General features: G+C 43.7%; 2 protein-coding genes across 2 annotated transcripts in view; both read left to right on the forward strand.

Moving 5' to 3' along the window:
* The first annotated feature begins 848 nt into the window (after positions 1-848).
* On the forward strand, positions 849-3251 carry NEUROD1 (neuronal differentiation 1). Its single transcript, XM_030952360.1, has 2 exons — positions 849-952; positions 2042-3251. Exon 2 carries the CDS (start codon positions 2051-2053, stop codon positions 3143-3145), a length of 1095 nt encoding a protein of 364 aa, XP_030808220.1. The 5' UTR covers positions 849-952; positions 2042-2050; the 3' UTR covers positions 3146-3251.
* Positions 3252-12402: 9151 nt separating this feature from the next.
* The window catches only part of CERKL (ceramide kinase like), a 50878-nt gene continuing 38709 nt past the window's right edge, over positions 12403-24571 (forward strand). The window contains 2 exon segments of the mRNA XM_030952141.1: positions 12403-12448; positions 12451-12624. Of these exon segments, the coding sequence (XP_030808001.1) occupies positions 12403-12448; positions 12451-12624 (220 nt within the window).

Genomic DNA, 24571 nt, shown 5'->3' on the forward strand with positions numbered 1-24571 from the left:
ATTTTATTTTTATTGAATAAATATCCGGATAACGCGTGCCGGTAGCACAGCTATCATGCGAGGGGGCTACCCCCCTCCTTAAAGCGCATCCCTAAGGTTTGGCAGCGTTTGCAAACTCCGCCGAGGCGCTTAAATACTCTAAAGCCGCCCCACTTGGCGTCTTTCTTCCAAACTTTCCGTTAACCGGCAGTATTCCCACCGAAAAGCCGGGAAAAGCGAGCCGGCGTTTACTCCAGGCGTTGGGACAGAGCGGCAGGTGTGTGTGTGTGTGTGTGTGTGCGTGTGTGTGTGTGTGCCACAACCACGGGACGCCCGCTTTCCCCAGCACCGGCGCAAACCGGGGAAAGAGGAGGGGGCCTGTGGCGGCCAGAGAGCGACAAGGAAGGGGACCGGGAGTATCGAGGGCCCAGAGGCGCGCGTTAGGAGATGTAACGGGTGGGGCGGCGGGGACCCTCGGTGGCCGCACCCCAGAACAATGGGAACAATGGGGCTCCGCGGGCCGGCGGCTGGGCGGCGGCGGGCGCGGAGCGGCGCGGAGCGGCGCGGTTCGGCGGCAGCGGTGACAGCGGTGGCATTGGTGACAGATGGCCCGGCCCGCGGGTCAGCGCGGGCGTGGCGGCTCCGCGGGCGGGCGCGCGGCCGCATACAAATAAGGGGCGTCACGTGGGGGGCGCCGCGCGCCTGACGTGGGCGGCCATATGGCGCGTGCCACCGGGCGGGGCGGGGCGCGGGGCGGGGCGCAGGCGCGCGGGGCGCGGCGGGCGCGCGCGGCCCGGGTCCCGGTGCCGGCCCCCCGGCGCGCATCCTCCGTCCCGCTATATAACGGGGGGAGCCCGGCGCCGGGCAACCTCGGGAAATAAACGCCACACGCACACACGCGCGGCGCCCTCGCACGGAGAGCTGTGCCGGGGTTATGAGACCGTCACCGCGCAGGAGAGGCTGAGCGACGGAGGTAACGGGAAACCGTGTGTTACCCCCGCGGGAAAAGGGTTCGCGGCGGTTGCCGGGGTGGGAGAGGGCCCTGCGACGTCGGGGCGGACGGGATATGCCTCTGCCGGAACGGCTTCAGGTTTTATTGTCGCTTGCGGTCGTTCCTGCTGGTGTGCGCGGGCACACCTGTATCCATCCATACACACGTATGTGCGTGTATACATTTATATATGCATATAAATATGTAAATGTGTATGTGCGTCCATGCACACATTTAAATCCGTTTGTACAGCCGCATATTACATATGTTAATGTGCTTCCACCGATGCACCTCCGAACTTTGGGCTCCCCTTCCTCCGCGGAGCGCGATCGCTGCGGTCCCAGCGCAGGCTGTGCCTCGGCGGCCGTGCGGCATTGTTCCTTCCCGGTGCGCCCGACGCTACCGGGGAGCGATCTCAGCCCCGCACGGGAAGCGGGGAACCGATGCTCGTTTGCAACAGAGGGGGCGACGGAGACGGGAAGCCGGGGCCAGTCCCGCACCTGTTACCCCAGGGGCAGGGGCCGCGCAGCCCCGCCGCGGGCACCCAGTGACAGTCCTGCGGACGGAGGCGGCACCGGGGAGCAGGTGCTCGGTGCCCGCTGGGGCGGACAAGCCCCACGCAAGGAGGTGGCAAGGGGGAACAGCGGAGAGCGGCGGGGACAGGCGTCACAGGCGCCATCCGTCCCTGTGGGTGCCCTGTGTGTGCGTGTGTCCTCCTTCCCCCTTCCCCTATCAGTAAAAATGTTTGAGGATTTTTTTTGAAGCAAAACAAAACAAAACCCACGCTTGGTCCACTTGCGTCGGGCTGGCTCCCGCGCGCATAATCTTCTTATATTCCCCGCTAATATCGGCGAGTTACATAATGGTATTTGAACATATGTCAACTTAATTACAAGGCAGAAACGCGGAGACAATTAAAAGTTTGCCCTGGCACGGTGGGGAATCCAGGGCTTCCCTCGGGAGGGGGCGGCGGGAACGGGGAGCGAAGTGCGGGCAACTTCTCCCCGCGGGTGGCCACGGTCGCTGCTCCTGGTGCTGACGCGTCTCTTTTCTGTCTCCTCCGCCACGCAGAGGCTCACCATGACCAAGTCGTACAGCGAGAGCGGGCTGATGGGCGAGCCCCAGCCGCAGGGCCCCCCGAGCTGGACGGACGAGTGCCTCAGCTCCCAGGACGAGGAGCACGAGGTGGACAAGAAGGAGGAGGACCTGGAGGGTCTGCACGCCGAGGCCGAGGAGGACTCCCTGCGGAACGGGGAGGAGGAGGACGAGGAGGACGACTTGGACGAAGAGGAGGAGGAAGAGGAGGAGGAGGAAGACGACGACCAGAAGCCCAAGAGGCGGGGCCCCAAGAAGAAGAAGATGACCAAGGCGCGCATGGAGCGCTTCAAGCTGCGGCGCATGAAGGCCAACGCCCGGGAGCGCAACCGCATGCACGGGCTGAACGCGGCCCTGGACAACCTGCGCAAGGTGGTGCCCTGCTACTCCAAGACGCAGAAGCTCTCCAAGATCGAGACCCTGCGCCTGGCCAAGAACTACATCTGGGCGCTCTCCGAGATCCTTCGCTCGGGCAAGAGCCCGGACCTGGTGTCCTTCGTGCAGACCCTCTGCAAGGGCCTGTCGCAGCCCACCACCAACTTGGTGGCCGGCTGCCTGCAGCTCAACCCGCGGACATTCCTCCCCGAGCAGAGCCAGGAGGTGCCCCCGCACGTGGCGGCGGCGGCGGCGGCGGCGGGCGCGCCCTTCCCGGCGCATCCCTACCCCTACCAGTCGCCGGGCCTGCCCAGCCCGCCCTACGGCACCATGGACAGCTCCCACCTCTTCCACCTCAAGCCGCCGCACGCCTACGGCGCCGCGCTGGAGCCCTTCTTCGAGAGCGGGCTGGCGGAGGGCGCCAGCCCCGCCTTCGACGGGCCGCTCAGCCCGCCCCTCAGCGTGAACGGCAACTTCTCCTTCAAGCACGAGCCGGCCGCCGACTTCGACAAGAGCTACGCCTTCTCCATGCACTACCCCGCCGCCGCCGCCGCCGCGCTGGCCGCCGCGCCCGCCCACGCCGCCATCTTCCCGCCCGCCGCCTCCCGCTGCGAGATCCCGGTGGACGGGCTGGCGCCCTACGAGGGCCACCCGCACCACGAGCGCGTCCTCAGCGCCCAGCTCAACGCCATCTTCCACGACTGACCCCCGCCGGCCGCAGGCAGGGCCGGGAGCCGCGCCCCGCCGCCCGCCACCGCCTTGTTTACCGCGGGCGGCCCGGCGGGTCCCGCCGCCGCCTCGGGCCCCGCTCACCCGCTGTCCTTGCTGCCGCTCCTCGGAGCGACGCTGTAAATTGGGGTAGGGGCATTGGGATCGCGTCAATTACCTGATCGGGATAACAAAATCACAAGCAATAATTAGGATCTATGCAATTTTTAAACTAGCGATGGGCCAATTACAAAATATATATGAAATCTATATTTTTCAACCAACGTTTTACTACTTGTTACCTTTCCCATGCTGAATTATTTTGTTGTGATTTTGTACAGAATTTTTAATGACTTTTTATAACGTGAATTTCCTATTTTAAACCATGCAGCTTCATCAATTTTTATACATATTGGAAAGGTAGAATTATATCTAATTTATACAAAATGATTTAACTAATTTAAACCAGCAGAAAAGTGCTTAGAGAAGTTATGTTGCCTTAGCACTTCTTTCCTTTTCAAATAGATGAAGAAGAAAAAAAAAATGCACAATCCGGGCAATTTCTTTCCTATCCAAGTCTCTTTTTTCATCCTTTTTCTTTTTTCTTTATTTCTTTTTCCTTTACCCCATACAATAAGAACCAGATCCCCTAGGTCTTGAGAAGATATAAGAACGATAGACTTATTTTCTATTAAAACATATCATTTCAACACATTACTTGCACAAACTTGTATATAAAGATTATAAGCAAATGCCAACACCCTTTTTAAATCGAAAGCTGCTTGACTATCACATACAATTTGCACTGTTTCTTTTTAGTCTTTGAACCCCCTTGGCATTCCGTGGTTTTGGTTTGTTGGACTTTTTTTGTTTGTTTTGGAGTTTGGTTTGTTTTTTGGTTTTTTTTTTTTTAAGATAACTTGAAGATGTTAATGTTTCCAGGCGCTATAAATGCATGATTTTATACACGTTCACACAATCCATGGTTGTCATATGCTCATCTTATAAATCTGAACCGAAATCTAATCAGGTTGTTAAAGTCGGGCTATATACCTATTGTAGTCGATTAGTACGGTAGCTTGAAACAAATTCAAACCATTTAATCCGTAATTAGAACAATAGCTATTGCATGTACAATGCAGTCCAGAATAAGTGCTGTTTGAAATGTAACGCTGGTTCAACTGGAATCAATCTGTACTGTAATTTTGTTTGTAATCCTGTATATTATGGTGTAATGCACACTGGGATTTTAGAAAAAAACATCCATCCTTTGGCAACAACATAGTATTGAACATTTGGTCGAATGTTGCATTTTTCCTTAAATGTGATTTTTTTTTTCTTAGTGTAAGTAATTCCTATGGGATTATTGTTTTATTCGGATAGCTCATGAAAGGTGCAACACTTATTATTTGTAGAATAAAATTGGTCTAAAAAAGGACACAGATTCTTTACTTACCTTGAGAAATACTCGGGCCGGGGGGGCGGCGGCGTTCGTTTGTTTACAGCGAACCCGGCTATTTGCAATGCTGATTTGTTGAACGAGGGGAACGGGGCCGGAGCGCAGTTCGCTGGGAGCTGCGGCTGCCGGTGCGGGCTGCGCCGGGCTCCCGCACCCGCCCGGGCGGCTCAGCCCGGCCCTGCCGCCCCCGCCCCCGCTGGCCCCGGGTTCTCGCCCGCCCTGGGGTGTCCGCAGCCCCCGGGGTGTCCGCAGCCGGCCCCGGGTATCCGCGGCCGGCCCCGGCCGGGACCCGCACACCGGGAGCGGGCGCTTCGGCCCCGGCGCGGCGGCAGCAGGTGCGCCTTCCCTCCGAAGGGCAGACCTGGACCCGCGCTATCGATTTGTCGTCCCTTCCTCTTCCCAGACGGGAAACGTATTCCTTTAATCTTCACTGATTTATTCTGAGGCTTAAGAAACCGGGAGACACAACCTGCGGGAGAGCAATTCCCCTAATGACCAGGAACAATTATCAACAGGTCTTTGCCTCCGACCATCAGAAAGAGATTTAAGACGTTTCCTGAAATACTTTATATGAAGCCTGTCGCAAAGCAGGGGTATTTCATAAATATTTCAGTTAAACCTAGCAGAAAGTAAACAAGCTTTCCTATGGATGAGGGCAATTTTTTCCCCCCAGGAGAAATCAAGCTTCTGGCGTCTATCTTAAAGGTGCTTGTAGCTATGGAAATCCAACGTATAAGCATGGCAAACCTGTCCTAGCAGTTCAGCAGCCCCTGCTGCCAGGCTTCCCCGTTAAAAACATGCTAAAATTTAATTGCGATGCTGACTGATGCATTTTGCCAGAGCCTGCAGCTCCACACTCAAAAACTGTTGCTGAATTTGAAATGAAAGAACACAAGAGGCAACTTTTCAAGCGTCCATTAACCTTTCCCAGTCAATGGCAATGCAAGTAAGTGTGCCCTAGATAACCGGAGGGGGATAGATGAATGATGATTTTTCAGATAAAATTGAAAAAGCTGACCCAGGCTCGCTTGCCTTTTGGTTGTGCACCTTCTTCCTAAATACAAGGATTCTTCTAGTTAGTCAAGGGGCAACTCACATGCCACCATCTTTTATTCAAAGGCAGGCACAGATGTTCCTTCTGCAGGGGAGGTTTTAATTTATGAAAATGATATTGTTTATGCATGAATGCACTCTGCATAACACACAGTACTTCCATCTGATGAGAGAAATACCACAGAACCAGTGCCAATGTCAGGAACATATTCTGCAAATTTAGTCGCTTAAATGTTTAATGAATATTTGGGAGGCATTTCCAAAGCACAAGAAACCTTTTCAATTACCTTTTCTTTTTCCACTGTTAATAACAAAATTCAACTCTTCCAGCCAATGCAACCTACTTAAAAGATCTATCTAGGCTATCTCAGTATTTGCTACTGTGATACTTCAGAGAAAGTAATGTTTTAATGTTATGAGCAATCTAATAAGGAAAATTAATTAGGCATTTTGGTAACTAGAGGCTCTAATTTACAAATCACTTGCGAGTTTTCTTATTTCAATTAGTTTTGCGTGGTTTTTTCCCTATCACCACCCTTATAAAATACTGGAGACCTTCCCCCCTCCCCTGCTTTGCTGATGCTTCTGATGTCTCCATGATATTTCTTTCATATTATTAACATCAAGCCAAATGGTGAAATTTCTGCTCATGACTCCCACAGGAAGGTCTATCAAGGTCTCTTTTAATGGAAAGAATTACTCACACTGTTCCTGTCCTATGAACATACCGCTAATTAACTGAGGCTGTAGTGGGATTATCCAACTTCCGCATGCAGAGACAACTCTGGGGTTGATTTGTACCCACACACACACAGTGGGTCAGCCAGCATAGGCCTAAAACTCTATTTTTAGGGCTGGTTGTGACCAATGGCCTTTCCCTTCTTCTTTATGACATACTTCTGACAGCAGAAGTTGCTCTGCCAGCAGTGCATGCTTGAGGTTAAGTCTGCAGGTACAGTACACAAGAAGCAGTCATGACTTGTGACTGTGTGGACCCATTGTTGGCTGTGACAGACACAGCTGAGGAGTCTGACATGGTGGAATTCCAGGTTACATCCACAAGATGCCTGGGAGACTGAACCCTCTGGTTTTACCCAGCCCAAAGGTAAAATGTGCCTGAACAACATCAGACCTTGGCCCAGTGCACTTAGAAGGAGTCTCCAGGTGAAGGGAAGTCGATTCAAGGAGAACCAAGATTCCTGAATTCACCAGCAGAAAACAGAGAGCCACTTTCTCCAAAAGATACTGTTACAGAATATTAATAAACTAACATGGAAAAGCAACATGCAATTCCAGAGGCGATAAGGATTAATATAAATAATTCTAAACTAAGTACTGAGGGTAAGAAAAACAATTCTATCTTCCATAACAGTAAAGAAATCTCATAATTATTTCAATATTGTAACTGATTAAAACTAGATCCACCATGACCTTATCAATTGCTTTTGACATATTAAAAACATGAGTCTTTTTTAAAAAAGTACAGTACTTCTGTCAGAGAACCATCCTTTCAAATAGTTTTAAAAATTACAGAGTTACATTTCATTCTCTTTTATATATATAAAAGGTACCTTATGATTAAAAAAATCAAACAAAACCCACTCATTTCTCACTCATTTCTATTGAGGAAGAACAGAAATGAAACTTGAAGTTCTGCCTGGTGCTGTATCACGGAAAATATGCAGAAACTGGTCTTTGTTTTTATTGACCAAGATGGGTTGTATGGTAATTATTTCAGAAATTATAAATGGTCTACACTCTTTCCTTAGCTGAAAATCCCATATTATAAAAAATCCTTGAAAAACATAGTACATAAATGCATACTGAAACAGTGAGCTGAAGATCTACAAATACACTAATATCTACATAAGTGTTTTTTAAATAATTCATATATGTATTTAACAAACTGTCAGAAGCTATGCAATACAAAATTAAAACTGACAATGCTCTCAAAGCATTCTCTTAAGTATTTAGGTTGCCTAAAGGGTATGTAAAACATAGAATATCAGCCCTAGTTTTCAGTTCTCTAGCTTGTAGTAGTTTGCAGCATAGAGTTCACTGCATTCTGCATTAAATAAAATAGAAACAACTAATATTTACATGTTTACCAACACTGTGACAGAGCAATAGACAATAAGATTCAGAGGGAAAAAATTACCTTAAAAAGATAGCATACCAAACTTAATGCAAAGAAAAGACAATATACTCTGATCAACACATTCTCATTTCATATTCTTCCTATCCCCACATTTTTCTCTATTGTTCTGATTCATTTCAATTAATGGGAGTATCAGGAATGACTGCAACTTCAGACTGCATTTTTGCAGCTTCTTATACCTGAATAATAATTTCACTGCTCTCTTTGCAAAGGTTTGTCCATTTCCTTACCTACTTTTTTTTCTCTGTTCTTTAAGGCTTTCCTTCTTTTGAAAATTTGAAGATGTATAGCAATAGTAATGCTCTCTTCTATAGACCATTCATATAATTTTCCTTCAGAATAATTATGGCTTTGCTTATCACGCCAAAAATTTGGTGTTCTGCTTAATGTCACTTCTTCATGGTAAACCAATTCAAGAGAGCTGAATTAATATTAAGAGTTACAAAAGATTATCTTCTAAAGTAGAAATGTAAGAAGGGAGCAGACTTAGGAGAGCTAATATCTGTGAATGAACAGCTGAAATATAACTGACTATACACGAAACCCTCATTGTATAAACACACACTGTAGCCAGAAAAACATATGAGCCAAGGGCATGCTGCCAACTTCAAAATTCAGATTTCTCCAGAAGGAAATCTCCATTAGCTACAGAAAACAAGTCAGCTACCAGAAATGTTCAGTCAAAAGCTCTAGAATGGGGATATTTTCCCCAGAGTGTCCCCTTATTGCTTCTGGTCTAAATTCCTGTTCCTTAACTTGAACATCACATTTCTTATGAATCCAAAGCTGACCTAGTTACCCCATTGCATTTTTACAGACACTTTTTTGAGGTGGGAGGACATATTTTCCAATAGCAAGCTTTACCTGCTTGCTGTCCTTCAGTTAACACTAGCTGTACTTCCCTCACTCACTATTTCTGTCAGAGGTTGTTGTACCTCTTTCTTCCTTCACAAGGTTCTTCTGCAAAAGAGTTCTGAGGCTCTCACAACTTCTTAGCGTCTAGAGAGCAAAGGATGATTTCCAGAAAGAGACACTGTTAGTTAAGTAGAGCTTAGCTCCTCTCCTTGTTTCCTACTACCTCTCCTCTTGGTTCATAGGATGCTTCCCTCTCCTAGGCCATCTGGTTGTGCTTAAGGCCAGCACCCTGACCTGGGACAAAACCTCCCCTGGGTCCAGACTGCTGAGAACAAACTCTAAGAAACCACAAGGGAGATGTCCCCTCCCTCACGCAAGACCTGTGGTTTGGAAAAGGCTCTTAAGCATGGTGTCTGCCTTCATCTTATTGCAGCCCTGTCTGTGCCATATCCGGGTCCTGACCCACAAACTCAATAATCTTGTCTGACTTTGGACCTGCCTTGATAACACAAGCTTCCCTGGTGGCTCCTGGGCTAGCACTGACACTGGTACTGCCAGCTGACCTGATCCAATGACTGTGCTTTTCAGCTTGATGCTGGACATACCTTGACACAAGGGGTTTGTCTGGCTGTCTGGGCTCTTGTTGAACCTAGCTACACACAGTTCTGTTTACCTTGATCAGGTATATGGGATCCTACCTGACTTGTAATCACTCTAAACCCCATTCCCTTTTTGAAGCAGCCTGCTCCTACTGCTCCTCAGAATTCCTCCTCTTGTTCTTCCGGCTGCAAGGCCCATGAAACCAGTACTGAGCCTTAAAAACCCTGAGCATCCCCACCTGCAACCCCCTCACCGACCCTAAACATGAGCCTGGAGCTCTATTCAAATTCCTTCTGGGACTACAACTTTTTCAGTTCCAGATGCTGTGTGATGGAGGTCTGCAGCTCAGCCACAATCCTGACCTGGCTCTGAACCCTGCTGATCCAGACCTGCCTCATCATTGTAAACTTGGCTGATGATTTGGGTGTTTGATGGAGTCTAACACCCTCCCCAGACTTCCTTGCTCAGGTACTGCTGCATGTAGGCTCAGTGCTCCATGCTGCTTGAATGCCTGCTATTCCTACTGGTTTTCTTGCATCTTTTTCTCTGATACAAGAACAGAAGATACTACACTAGATCATCCATACACACAACCATTTCTTACCACAAAGTTAAAGGGAGTTTTATGTGTGAGAGTTCCTGACATAGCCTAGAAAAATTGATAAAATTATATTGCTGGACTATTCCATGCATTTCCAAATTCAATGTACAAATCTGAAATTTGTGATAACTAAAAAAAAAAAAAGGCTGTTAGAATAGACTTGTTTGGAATCTTTCCCCCCAGGAAAAAAGTGTCTGTCTCAGATTTACAAAGAATTGTGGGCATTGAGGATTTGTGAACAGCAGCAAAATACAATGAACAGAGTTTTATGGTATTTGTTACTATGTAGAGTTCTCTTACTATTTTATGTTTTTATCTAATACATTTAGTATCTTAACTGTTACTGATTTAATAGACTTTTCAAGTAATGCCTATAAGAAGGTGTTAGAATTTTTAATTACATCAGTCAAAGGATATTACAAGTCTCTTAGGGATTGCAGTAGTTTCCCACTGGTGGTACTGAAAACACTATCATTTTAGGGTTGTAAGCCAGTTATCAATTTACCCTCTCCTCTACCTTAGGAGAAGTTATCTGGTGGTAATATATAATATACACTAGGTGGTATAGGCTAATAAATTGTCCCAGAAACAAATACAAATGACTGCAGGGAATTGTGGAGGGCATATGGCCTCAAAAGAGATTTGACTACATCTAGCTTCATATTATGCTTTATCTTCCAGTTAATGATTTAGCTTTCTTTTTGAATGACATCAGTGCAAACACATTAAAGATCACTGACACCAAATAATAGGCACAAATTGAATTAGTTCATCTACTGCTGTATCAGAATGATAAATGTTAAGGCAAGCTTGTTTGGCTCACAGTTTTCCTGCCTCATCACTTATTTTTTTTTGCTTAAAGATATTTTGCACAAAACTTCTACACTCTACACATAATTCCAATTACTTATACCTTATTCTGTCTGATTACTTTGCAGTTGAGATATTTATATCCCAACAAAGAAGACCTAAGGGACAAAATAAAAACTGAGATAATTACTAAAAGTTTTAAGCAAACATAAACCTTATGTGGTCATGTGATCCAGAAAGGCAAATTGGTGAGGGCTGCATTTCAGTAAAAGCTGTATTAACGGCTCAATGCAAATTCAAAACAGGCTGCATATTTAACAAGTATTCGGAATATACTTTAAACATGGCAGAGTAATAGATGGAAATAAGTATCAAAAAGTTGTACCATGATGACTTTTTAAATGTGTCTTAAACCTGTCTTCTCAGCTACATACTAAGTAGCTTGGTACTGGTTTTTATAGAATTATGGAAGAAGTCAACATACCTTGAGAACATGCATCATCTTGTGAGCTCTTGGCTGGTATGGCTGCAATCAAAATTTCTCTTCTACAAGGCTAAACATCAAAGGATACTCTAACATGCGGCTTAAACTGTATCTTGTATCCACCAGCAAAGGGCAATGTTTGCAATTTATTGTTTCATTTCTCAGATGGACAATTACATTTGTATTGTTACAAACATTAAAGATAAAATTACTGAACTTCTTCTTTAAGAATATCCTTTTCATGCCCTAGCAAGCCACGATGACATTATAAAACTTTATAATTGTACAAGTTTAGCCCTTAGAGGCTCAGAAGCACCTTATAAATGGGAGTTGGCCCTGCACTCCACGTGATTGTCATCAGTGAATCTTACAGCAGCTGTGACTAAAGCAGTCATACTTCCAAGCAGTGAAGTCTATCATTCATAGAGCAAGAGTAAAGTGATCTTCCTCCCTTGCATTCAATCTTCGAGGATGAGGGATGACTACGCAACCCTTCTGGGTATTCCTTCTGCACTGGCGCACCTGACAGCAGATCTGTTCTAGTACGAGTCAGTATCAGACTCCGAGTCACGGTTTTGCTCGAATGCAATGTTTTGCATTCTTATGAATGAAGGGTACAGCTGGATGATGCCTCCACCTGGGTTTATGGCAATAATCTGTTTTGAAGCAGGAATGCCAACATGGTATTTACATTAAGGTTATGTCAGAGTCACAACTTGTGAAAGACTCAGCCTTTTTAATACGGAAGGGCTATTAGAACTTTACGTCGTAGTTTTCTGAAGCTAAGCAATAGCAATATTGTTAATGATAACAGAAAAGTGGAAGACTTGCGATTCCGACAAGGAAAATTAATTTCTGTAGTGGGAGCGTTCCTTCCTTGGAGAAGTAACTGAGGAGAGCACAGCGCTGAGATGCCCGAGCGCCTTCGGGCCGCGGTTCCCCGCGGGCAGCGCAGCTGACGCGGGTCCGGCCGGTGCCGCCCTGCGCTCTGCCCGGCGCCGGACGGGCCGCGCTGTCCCGGCAGCCGAGCCCCGCTGTCCCGCCGCTCCGGCGAGGCACGGGCACTACCCCGGCACCCGCCGACGACGCAGCCCCCGCTCCGGCCCGGGCCGGGCGCCCTCCCGCCGGCCCCCGGGCGGTCCGGCCCCGCCTGCGGGGCGGGGCGGCGCTGCTGGGCCCGGCGGGCCGCGGGCGGTGCGGCGGGGCCGGAGCGGAGCGGGGTGCCGCTGCCGCCATGCCGAGCGCCACTGCCCCGCTCGCCCGCCCGGCGGGCCGCGCCCGGCCGCGCCCCAGGAGCGGCGGCGGAGGGTGGCCCCGCTGGCCGCGGCCCCGCCGGCCCGGGCGGGGGACGAGCCGCTCCTCAGGGGCATCTTCGAGATCGGCAAGAGGAGCTGCGACGTGGTTCTGAGCGCCCGGCGGCTCCGCTGGAGCCCCATCCTGCCCGAGAGCCCCACAGGTGGGACGGGGCAGGGCGGGCCAGGGGTGTCCGCCCCGGGCCGGGGCGTGCGGTGCGCCCGGGGCCAGCTGGGTCCCCGCGGGGAGAGGCGGCCGGGGCTCTCCGGGCAGCGCGGGACAGAGGCACCCTAACCCGGGATTGCTGTGAAGTGCTTAAAGGCAGTGCTATCGGGCACCTCTCTTCCCTGCGAGGTTACTTTGCTGACTAAAAAGAAAAAGAAATTGTTTATAACGCTTTGAGTGTCTTGTACCTGAACCAGCTCTCTCTGGCAAGTGTCTTCTTGGTGGGTCATACGAAAGGGACAGAAGGCAGAGAGCATGTTTTTATGGCCTCTTTAGCCCCAGGCAGAGCAGTAAGAGGATTGGATTTTGTTTCTGCGGCATCAACTTTTCCAGGCTTATACTCTTTGGCAGGTACATAAACTAGAGCACACGGAGGAGAGTATGGTTTTGCAGAATGTGCCTGAGTTTTGCCATGAGGCTTCTGTTGCAGGTCGTTGTTGCTCTGTGGCGTTCAGTGTGGTTACAGGATTTGATCAAGTGAAACAAATTATATACAAAAGTTTAAGAAGCAAAGGAATGCTGCTTGAACGTATCCAAATAGGTATTTTTCTCCTAGAAATTGTGAAAACATAGGTAGTGGTAAAACTGCGTACACACTCCTAAACGTCCTTGTTTATTTCAGTGACCTCCCAGTGTTTACAAGAAAGAGAAATCAAAGTTGTATTCAGGAATGCAGTTTCCAGGCAGTGTGTTTGCCTTCCGGGATGCCATGGTTAGCTTGTCCAGGCTTAAAATACCACGTTTATTTTAGAAGTGTATTGGACAGAACTTAAAAGTTCCTGTAGGTAAGATCTCATAGCCATAGAGTCCGCATTTAGAGAAGCAAAGAAGTAGCCAGATGCTTGCAGGCAAAGTCATTATGGTTCATTTAATGTTGGGATACCAGAGCTATGGAAACTGAGCAAATACACAGTCATGCCCTGCTGCTGACTCCTCTGCTCTGCACAGTGTAACCGTGTTAATGCAGCGCTGCACTCACACTGAAATACTTGCTTTTCAGCTGGGCCACTGAGTTCTGATCACCCCCACACCCGGTGTGGGACACAGCCCTTCCTCTTGGGGAGCCAGTCTGGGTGCCTTACATAATGCTGCTAGTGCTGGAGGCTCTCTTCCTTCTCATTTGAGACTATCTACAGGTCTCTGTGTATGTGATCTGTAGTGTGATTTATTAATTATTTAGTTCTGTGTGTAGAGCTCTAATATGAGTGTCACTTTATGTTCTGCCTCCTTTAATGTAGGTTAAATTGCCATATATCAGGAACTAGGGTCTGTAATTGTCTTGTAATTGTCATCACTGAAGGATATTAAGGTTCAGACAGGAAGAATAAATTTTGGTGTATATTGCTCCATGCTTCCAGAGATGGGGAGTATATTCTGTGGTTTGGGATTTGTGTGTTTTTGGCTTTTTTTGTTTTGTTTGGCTAGTTTGGTTTCTTTGTTGTCCTAGGAAAAATTCATCCCTCTCAGTTGCTACTTTAATAGACATCAGAAACTTTTCATAGCTCCTGAGAGATAATGACGTATGCAGTGCGTCATTATGACTACAGAGTCAGACCTGTAGCAGATGGCGGGACTTCAGGAGTCCTATGGAAAGCAGCACTGGCAAACTGCTGCCAATTTTATCAGGACTTGGGCTTTCACTGCACATGTATTAAATATATGCTGAAACTTCTTTTCTAGTAATATGGTTTTATACTATGTGGCATTGAGCTGCTGAATAGTTTCATTTTTGAGAGGCTGCAGTTGCAGCAGTCAAACACAGATTCTGGAGCTTGAATGTTTTTTCTTTCCCTCATTCTTGGCTCCCAGCAGCACTTACCCTGGGGTGTTCTGTACTGGTGCTGGGAGGAGCCATCTGTGGTAGGGTCTCATTCGTAGATAAGTACAGCAGTGGAGTGTTCAGAGATGGCTAAAGGCTCTCTGGACAAGTCTTTCCACTGAGATTTGGCTTATGCACGTTCTCTCCAACCCAAAAGCTTCCTAATGTAGTTTGCCTGAGGCTCTAAGAGGTCAAGCCAGGTCTTCACGCTTTGCAAGTGCTGCTGAATGTCTCTTGCTTGGATTCATACGTAGCAATTCTTCCTATTTTAGGAAAAGGTGTTTCTTCTATGGCAATTGCTACAGTCTGTCAAAATCAGAGAACTATAAGGTGATTGCTTTGTTCCCTTTTTCCTAACCTCCCATCCCCCATAGTTCTCCAGATGAATTCCTGTCTTGCTGAAGTTGTTGTTTGTCATCCACAGCTCTGCAGTTCTGGTTGTTTGTTCTTACACGTGGTAGTTTGTGCAGCCTTGGCTCCTCCAGATTCCACCAGAGCTCAAAGCTGCAGCTCAAAGTCCCCAGGCAGGGGACATCTGCTGTGCCTGGGCCCAGTCATGTCACTGTGCTGTTCCCGGCAGGCTCTAGGCAGCCTGATTATCAGGAGGGCTTCCTTCTTTACTCTGTCCTGGAGCTCTGCAGCACCTGTCCCAAGAGCTTTTTGGCTCCCCATTCTTGCTGATGACTTTTGATGGCTTCCTTTGCTGTTCACTCTACAGCAAAGTTCCTACCTCTGAAATTAGCATGACCTATTATGAATTCTGTGTGTTATTTGTTACAAGAAAGCTTATGGCAGAAGTGAGTCTTGGGCAGGTGACTGGGTGTGGAGCCTGAGGGAGTGAATGTGTCAGGTGGAAATGTGAACAAGTGTGAGGCACAGCTCAGGGCCCCCTTGGAAAGGCTGCAGCTCCAGCCTGGGCGTGCAGCTCAGCTGAGCCTGTTCTCCCTGGAGGCAGAACCCCTTGACCCATAGCTGATTGCTTGCTTTTAACAGTGCACTGGTGCCCCAATGAGACACAGAGCTCACAGGCAGTAGTTAGTAGTTTTTTTATCTAGCCTCTTTCTATGTGTCATTCCTATGCTATAATCATGAAAATTAAGAAAAAGGCAAGACTTCCGTATTGATATTCTAGCCCTGAACTGTGGAGGTTCTCATGAGTGCTGCTTCAAAATTATAGCAGAGAAAACTATCTTAAGTACAGATTTGAATATTATATGTGATTTTTCTAAGTTCCCAGAATTTGTATCCTCTTTATGCATATGGGGTTTTTGTTGTTAAATAAAGACTTTAATTCTGATAATTTTTAAAGCCTCCGGCATGTTTTCAAAATTTGTCACAGAGTTTCCTGATTTACAATAATTTCAATTTTTCAGAGATTTCTGTCAGGTAGGAAGTGTAACAAAGCTGGCAATTGTCCAGTGCTTTACCAGTATGTGAAGCCTGGAGGATTTTGATCTTCCTGAAAAACTTTGAGTGTAATTTTTTTGTGTGTGTGTCCTGTACTAAACTGAATATGAAGTTATTCTCTGACTGACAGCTTGTGGGCTGAGCTGACTATTTGGATAATAATACTAATAATTTGGATAAAACTTGCTTTTTAAGTATAGGTAATTGAACATAATTTCTAAATTAATTAAGGAACAAGAAAATAAGATATTGGAGCAATCTAGAGGCTAATGTACTGTTGAATATATATTTCACAGTTAATAAAACAAAAATAAAAAATGTATCTTTTTATAATGAATTTAAACTAATCAATATATTAAGTATACTATTCTTATCTATAGTATGCTATAGTTCTTGTTGCTATTAATCTAAAATATAGATTTACAGATATTCTATGTAAGTGCAGCAATAAGGAAAAAGAATCACTGATGTATTTCAACAGTGAAAGAGTCAGCAATAAAGGACTTAAAATTAATTCCGAGTGCATAGTGGCCTGTTGCCAAGGCTATTTAGGAACAGATGTGGCTGAAATAGATACCAATGGTCTGTTTGGGATCTCTAAAGTAAGACATCTGTCAGTCTATCGGTCAGTCAGGAATAATGGAAATGGAAACTGGCTGTTACAAAATGTGAATTACTGGAGTTCCAAGAGGACTGAACTCAAGGCTTTTGATTCTACTTCTGACATGTAGAGAACATATTTTCTCTAAGTGGCTTATCTGTTATCCAAACAGAAAAACTATTTTTGAGGGAGAGACATAAAAATATGAAGTGTAACTGAAAGTGAGGTGTTCATGTGCCACATTAATATATGACATTTTATATACATATATACATTTTAAGATGGAAATTGAAGGAAGAAAGCATGCAGTTTTAAACAATCCTATGGTATCTGAACTTGCAAGGCACTCAAATCTTTTTCCAGGAAGTCTGTAAAATTAATGTGTTTTAGAAAAATGCTGCATAAAGCTGCAGAATAATTTACTAATCTACAATTTATTGTGGAAATTGAAAAGTATTTATGGAAATAGGATACACTAATTAAAGAAGTCTTAAAATTTGTTCTTTATTTCAGGGGACTTTTGAACATAAAATCTTGACTGTCCATCTGTTTTTTTGTTTTCCTTTATCAGAAGATCAGTTCATGTGTTTGTGGCACAACTTAGGTTGTTTCATTCTTTCTGTTCTTTCTTGTATTTCACACATTTATCCACCTCCTTGCTTACATTGAAAAGGGCTAACATCCTCTGGATACCTAATAGGGCCTTTTATATGTTCTTTAATTCTCTACCTCCAAAGAGAGAGATCAGATATTTAAATCTTTGTTCCAGGAAAAATGTTTCTATGCTAGTTCTTGAAAATTGTATTTGTGTGTTCAGGTTTGCATACACATTAAGTTCTGCTTGTGTTAGTGAGTTGTATTCTGATGCTATGGGAATTTGAAATAACAGGATTCATTTAGCTTTCATGGAAAGTAAGCCTTCTTTATGGCCTGTTTAATGCAAAACTTCTGTCGATGAATTTGTGGTTTGTGTAATCTTAAAGCTCTTGTAGGCCATAAACTCAGCAAGTTTTAGGCTTGGATAAAGGTGATGGGTTTTGCTTTTGTGGTTGGGTTTTTTTCCTTTGTTTCTCTTGTATCACTGTGTAATAATTAGGTCTTTGCCATGTCCTGTTATTAGAGATAAGGCTGTGCTTTGCTTTATTCCTCTCCTCTGCCTGCCTGGGGAGCGAGGCTGATGCCTGGCTGGGTGCTTGGCACAGCACGTTGTGCATCATGGGCCAGTTGGCACACCAGGAATGAGCCAGGCATGGCTGGTGCTGGGCTTTGGCTGCTGAGCAGGGGATTGCAGGGAGAGAGGTGGGGATCAGGGGCAGTCAGGAGTGCTGTGGTGGGGGTGAGCTGATGTGTTGTGAGAGTGTAGGGGGTTTGGGGCAGCGCCCTGTGCGTGTGGGAGGGCTGTGAGTGAATGGAGGGGACACTGGGGCTGTTGCTGGGCAGACAGGGAGACATGCAGGGTGGTGCTGTCCTGTGAGGGGGGTGTGTGATACAGGGTGGGGAATCATTGGAGAGTTAGAGGAGACATCATGAGGTAATGAGGAATAGAATGTGAATTATTTTTTAAAAAAGGTATCAAGGTTCCGTAATTATCTTGTTCACAGTTCACTCTTGAACAAAGAGTGAACTTTTGGGCAAAGGTGTGCAAGAGTCAATTGATGGTCCGGCTTATAGAGCATGATGGAGAGAATCCAAAGGTGTATGTTAAAAAAGAAGTTGGTATTCTAACCAATTTTTGATGCCCATACTAGTAATATTGTCATATCCACAATGGTGCTGTAACACTGAGTCCCTTTCTCAGTGTAAATTATTGTTCTTTTTAAATTATTAAAGAATATGCAGTCAAATCCCTTATTTAAGTAGGGATATGCAGTTTCTTAATTATCCTGGTTTTTGGCCCTTCAGAAACACTGATTTTTTTAGCCCCTCTTTCGGATCCTGGATGCTCTTGTATTCTTTCTTTGATTGTCATTTTACCATATCATCCCTGAATCTGTACCCTCTATTATACACCTTTGTCTTTTTCTATTGCATCAAATGTTGCCTGCTTATCTTAACTTTTAAGTGTAATTAATTGGAAGATGCATGAAAATGATTTTTTTTTCTGCAGTTGCAAACAAAGAAATAAAAGCAGGGAAGTCTATCTGCTCTTGTTAGAATCAATAAAACTAAACTTAGAGAAACAATTTTCCTCTCCTTGTAAATGTCTTGTTAACTATCTATGTCACAGAAGCAGCAGGTAAATAATAGATTGCATTTTTTTACACTGTTGCAATTGTGTAAAACCCAAATAAATAGATATTGGATAGAAGAAATCCCTTTTTGTTTGCTGTTTCATGTAGGTATATCTGGCTCTATTATGCACTGCCTTTAGAAGGAAGTATTTATTCAGGACATGCAGTTCTCCAAAGGTATTTTTATCCTACTAAGACAATTTATGAAAAAGCTTAAGTGGCTGAAAATCTGAGAACAGAACCTGAAGAACAGAGTAGTCTGTGTACCTTAACATTTGTGGGCTGTGGAACTAATGTTTTCCTTTTGAGGAAATCAGTGGTCCTGGTTTTTATGACTTATGTTGTAACAGTATGTGCAGACAAAAAACCATAATGTGTTGAGTATCTGATACATGTATTACCATATTGCCATAAGGAACTGCTATTGTGTTAGACACCAACTGATTTCGTGATAGTGTTGGATTTCTCTCACATATGCTTATGTTTTTGTACAGATGATCCTTTAGGAACATCTGCTGGTTTTGTGGTGGTATCTGCTGTTTCCTTTCAAAATTTGACCTTTTTGTCATTTAGTTCTCTGACTGCTATAGAATTGTGTTTTACCAGGATCCTTTTCTAAATTGATTCCTGTCTCATAGACATTAGCTGTCAACTTTTAGGTTGTGATTTTTTTTTTTTTAACTTTTTAAACTGCTGACTTGAAATAAGTGACTAGAACATCTTTCTTTCAGTTGTTCAGGTTGTTTCAAAAATACTGGTGTCTGTGGACTAAAGGTGTGGATGGTACATCTCTAACTATTTCTCTAGGGAAGTAGTTTTGGAACTCTTGTCTTGCAATTTTGGGAACTCTTCCCCCTTTAGTTGAAGAGCAGATTTGAACAGTAAAACCAGATGTTATAAAAAAAATTGAAATTATAAGCCCGAATTTTTGTGTGAGATTTGATGCCTGGTAGCTGACCTGTAAGGGATTTGATGAAACACAATTCACTTATGTTTTAGATCTGGTGGAACTTCCTCCTTCCCCAGGTTCTCACTTAGTTGTGAAAGGAATATATTAAATCACTGACAACAATTTTTTCAATGACTTGGTGTAACTCACGTGTCTCTAGTCCAGCATGTGGCTATTTCTCACCTGTGTGCTGCAAGTTCAAACAAATGGTCAGTTCATTAAGAGAATTCAGTGCTGAACTCTGAATTTCCTGGCTGTTGCCTGTTTGAGCAACGTCAGATGGTAGTTAGTTGGATGCTTTTCAGTACTGAATAGTTGCTGTAGTTGTCAGTTTATTTGAACTGTGACAATATATCTGTTCTGCCAGTCCATACACTCAAGTGAATATAGGAAAGTATTCTTTGTGAGGCTCTCAAAATGCAAAGCAACAGATGTTATGTACTGCACAATTATGGGTATCCTGGAAACAGATCTTTACACAGTGCAGGCAGTCTTGGAAAAACAAAATTTGACATGTGAATGATCAAGTTAAGGGTAACAGCAATAAATCCTTATGACTAAATATAATGCTGTTTTGCACATACTGATCTGAGTTTGGGTAATTAAGTGCTTATTGTTATATCACCCTCCTGTCATTTGACAAAAGTTTAAAAATTATCTTGTAGTTATATTTTTCTCTGTTGTTTTAGTACAGCGTAGTAGAAACAGAATAAATATTCTCACTTAAAAATAACATATGAAAATGGCTTTTGAAAAAAGCCTATGTAATTCTAAGGAGTGAAAATTCTTGTAAATAAATTGCTAACAGTAAATAGGAAAAAATTCAAGATGACTTGCTGGGTTTCTGTGTGAAAATAGCACATCTTGCCTGGCTGATCTGTTGACTGTTCCGAAGATGGTTCAAAATGAGATTGCTCCTGTCCAAGTCCTCTCCCTGCTCTCCTGTTTGTTGCATGGCCTTTTGGAGACTTGTCAAAATGCTCTGTCAAGAAAGGTACTGAAAGATTTCACACTTGGATGGTTTTGGGTTTCCCAAAGGCCTTCTCTGTCACATCTATGTAATTTAACTTGGAGTGAGGTGATTAGCTAGGGATCACAATTATTGTGGTGCCAGTGCATAATACACTAACAGTTAGATGGCTATAGATGGTGGTAACTCATGTCAACATCAAACTTTGAACAGATTTGTGATTTTATTCTGTGGATTCTGCTGACATTCTCTGGTAAACCTAAGTGTATTGTATGTTACCATGATTGGGAAAGAATTGTATACAGATGTCTGTTTTTAATTTAATATTGTTTTTATTTAAGGAAAAAGAATACTCTGAGTATTTCATGTCAAATGTAATGTTTCTTGGACACTTGACTGCAACACACTCATTAAACAGGGCTAGTAGTAACTGGAGTTGGTTTGAAAAGCAATGCTTAGCAGGCTGATCAATGTTTGTTTCTTTTTTTAACTGTAGTACAAGTTAAAATTAAATAAGAGGGTTTTTTTTTTATTTGCATTTGCTGAGTAGTTAATTATTTAAAATATGATGGAAATGAGCAGGTAGTGGTTTTGAAATTTTGTCCCTAGGTCTCACTTGTTTTATGGAAACTGTTTGGGGAAGGTACACACAGAAATTCAGTACTGAACTTACAATGATTTATAGGTATACGAATGTTTGTCTTGCTTAAAGCAGATACTGTTTTTTTCATTAGCATTTAACAATATTGATTTTATGTGGGAGCACAGCAATAAAGTAAGTTCTTTCCTACAGCTCAACTTTAAAGCCATGGCAGTTTTCAGATTTGACTAGGCAACAGGACAGTGAGTCCAAGAGTGGGAATAATTTTACATAGTGTGATTATTTGTGTATCGATCTCTTACTTGAATGCCATCAGCTTGGAATAAAGATCAGGAGCTGTAGCTATACCACTCCTAATGTGTATGATTATAGTTTGTCATGTGGAAAATGTCATCTGTCACTGAAACAGTTGTTAGGATTATTATGGTAAGGATAATTAGAATGTAAGTAGAGGCTAAAGCAGATGTTTGTATGCTCTATAAACCAGCAGTTATTTAACCACATCTTGGATACTGTGTGCAGTTCTGGTGTCCTCCGCAAAGGCGATGTGGGACTGGAGAAGGTTCGGGGGTGACAACGGGTAAAGGTACATAATGGCTTCTGGGTGAGAGTGGCAGACTAGGCTGGCACTTTTTGGTCTGAAAGGAATGTACTTGAGATGGGGTCTGGACCAAATCGGTGGCAGTTTTGCAACATAAGAAATATGGTGCTTCTAATAAGGCTGAGCAGAACCAGGCTGAAAACCAAATGAATAGCTAAGAGAACTGTAAAACTTACTGCCAAAGGATTGTTAATGCTAAAAGATTTTGTGGATTCAGATAGATATGGAAGGCCTCATTTTACTGCTCTTAAATGTGTAGAAACCACAGTCAGTTCAGGGTGTCCCAAATGAAAACAGGTGGGGAACGGAAAAGTACTAATGGGAAACAGAATAAATGCTTCCTTTATTCCTTCTCTTCTCTTAGCATCTGCTTATGGCTATGGTTTGATATAAGATACTGGGACAGATGGACGTTTGCTCTGTCCTGGTATTGCTGCTCTTACATACCAGAAACCAGTTAAATTATATTCAAATGATATTTTCAGTAAAAGCACACACATCGCTAGTCTGCAATTCCACCAGTGTCTGCAGTGCCAAGCAAGATTTAATGATAAAATCTGAACTTCAGTTTGCCTAGCCTTCCATTTGCAAGGTGCTTCTTTTTATTGGTGGAACAATACAGTTTAAAGCAAATATGTTCTTTGCCCAACAAAATACCAAGGGGTTCATTTTATTAAATGTTGGTTAAGAATTACAGTGCAGTAGCAGACTGTATAGGAAACCTGAATTTCTTAGCCATAATTCCCTTGAAAATATTGTTCACATGACTGCTTCTAATTATTATAGTATTGGGGTTTATTATATATTTTTGTTGTGGAGAAAGGAAGGTAAATTCCAAAGACACAGTTAGACTTGTGTAGGATGAGAGTCTGAAACAATGACAAATGTTTTAGTTTGATCAGCTTCAGAATAGGGAAAAAGTGCAACTTCAATATGCTTTGATGGTATTTTTCCATAAATATATTTATGAAAAATTTATATTTATTCATCCATAAATATATTTGAGAAGATTTCTGATGTTCACAGAAGAAAATCCTTAATATAAAACATCCATTTCCATTAGTTATGTCAGCCACTTAAAGATGTGTGTCAAGATATCAATACTGATAATTCCTTGAACGCAGGTGGTGATAATTTTCTTGCATTAATTCACATTATGGCTAAGTCAAAGATTATTGTATGATTTGTAATGTGTGGCTGGATATGTGTAAGAACTAATATTTGTTAAATTTACTTTTAAATGAAAAAATAGGTTTAATATTGTGATAGAGGAAAATATGCATGGAATAGTAACGATAACACACTGTGCAAATGCATGCTGAAGAGTTTGAAGATGCATCTCTCTGTTGCTGTGCAGGTGCTCTGAATAGGAATTGCTCCCTGACTCTGCAACCACATGCAGGATTGTGATGCTGTGAGTAAAATTTTTAGGATCTGCAAGTAAGATACTTAATTCAGCCTCAGAGGTAATCCCTGTGCATATTGGTGTAATGCTAGCATTTAGAAGTTTGGGGGAGTAAAAATCTATGTGTATTATGGGAGATTTGAAGTGCATCTTTGTCAACTGACATGTTTGTTCATCAGTGAAGACCGATCAGAAACTGGCTTGTTTGTTTATTTGTCATTATATATCAATCAGTAATCTTTCTGTTTGATTTTAGTACTTAGCACCAGCATTAGGAATGGATATGTAAATGTGACATGCATGTGCAGTTACCATACTGGAGATAGGAGGAGTTGGTGGTAGATGCCAGAGAACTTGCTTAAAGTACATTGGAGAGGTTTGTTGGAAGTTTTTGGTGCATGCCTAGATGGAAAGCAGACATTGTGGAGCATTTTGGGGTGGGTTTTTTTGACAAGTGGATCTGTTTTAAAGCAGTCAGAAAATAGGTAAGTTTCTGTATATATACTTAATATAATAACTTAGATTGATATAAAAGTGCAAGTTATCTCTATACTTAATTTTGAATTTCATTATACTCAATGTTGACATTTTATTCATAAAGCATTTTATGAATTCTGCATGTTCTCTGGAATGAATTAACTTATCCTATTTTGTGCACTGGTTATGTCACAATTCAAAATGGAGATCTCCAGATTTTTGAGAATCTCATGAAAACAATATATTAAATGAGTCATTACCATTTATTAATGTAACTTCTAAATGATATAACAAAATAAAATATTAAAACAACTCTAAGGGCTTCACCTGATAATTTTGAGTGTATTTTAATTTTCAAAATAGTATTATATGTAATTTTTTATAGACTAATCAGATATTCCCTAGAATTATTTTTTCTGTGAAACATTTTGTAGACCTGTTGATAGACTTTATACGTGTGTGATGCAATGGACCAAAATTTAAATTAGCTCAAAGATATTTCTTATCTCCAATTTTCCTTTGACATGGGTGTGTTGCAGTGTGTGTGCACCAGTGCTGCTGCTCGATGCAGTGAGCCTGCCCTGAGCTCAGTGCAGATCCACAGGCACAGGTGGGTGTCCTGGTGGCACCACGCAGGGAAACACATGGCACTACACAACATGGGGCAAAGAGCACGCAGTTGGAATTCAAAATCATTCTGTGGGTACCTTGGAAATTTGTGCTTGTTCATGTATGGGTTGTAATTTCTGAAAAGAGTGTGTGTGTTATTGTATTGAACATTTGTGAGACTGACAGCACTCTAATGTAGCTGTCCTTACTTTGTG

The sequence above is a fragment of the Camarhynchus parvulus genome, chromosome 7, assembly GCF_901933205.1.
Source record: "Camarhynchus parvulus chromosome 7, STF_HiC, whole genome shotgun sequence".
Taxonomy (NCBI): domain Eukaryota; kingdom Metazoa; phylum Chordata; class Aves; order Passeriformes; family Thraupidae; genus Camarhynchus; species Camarhynchus parvulus.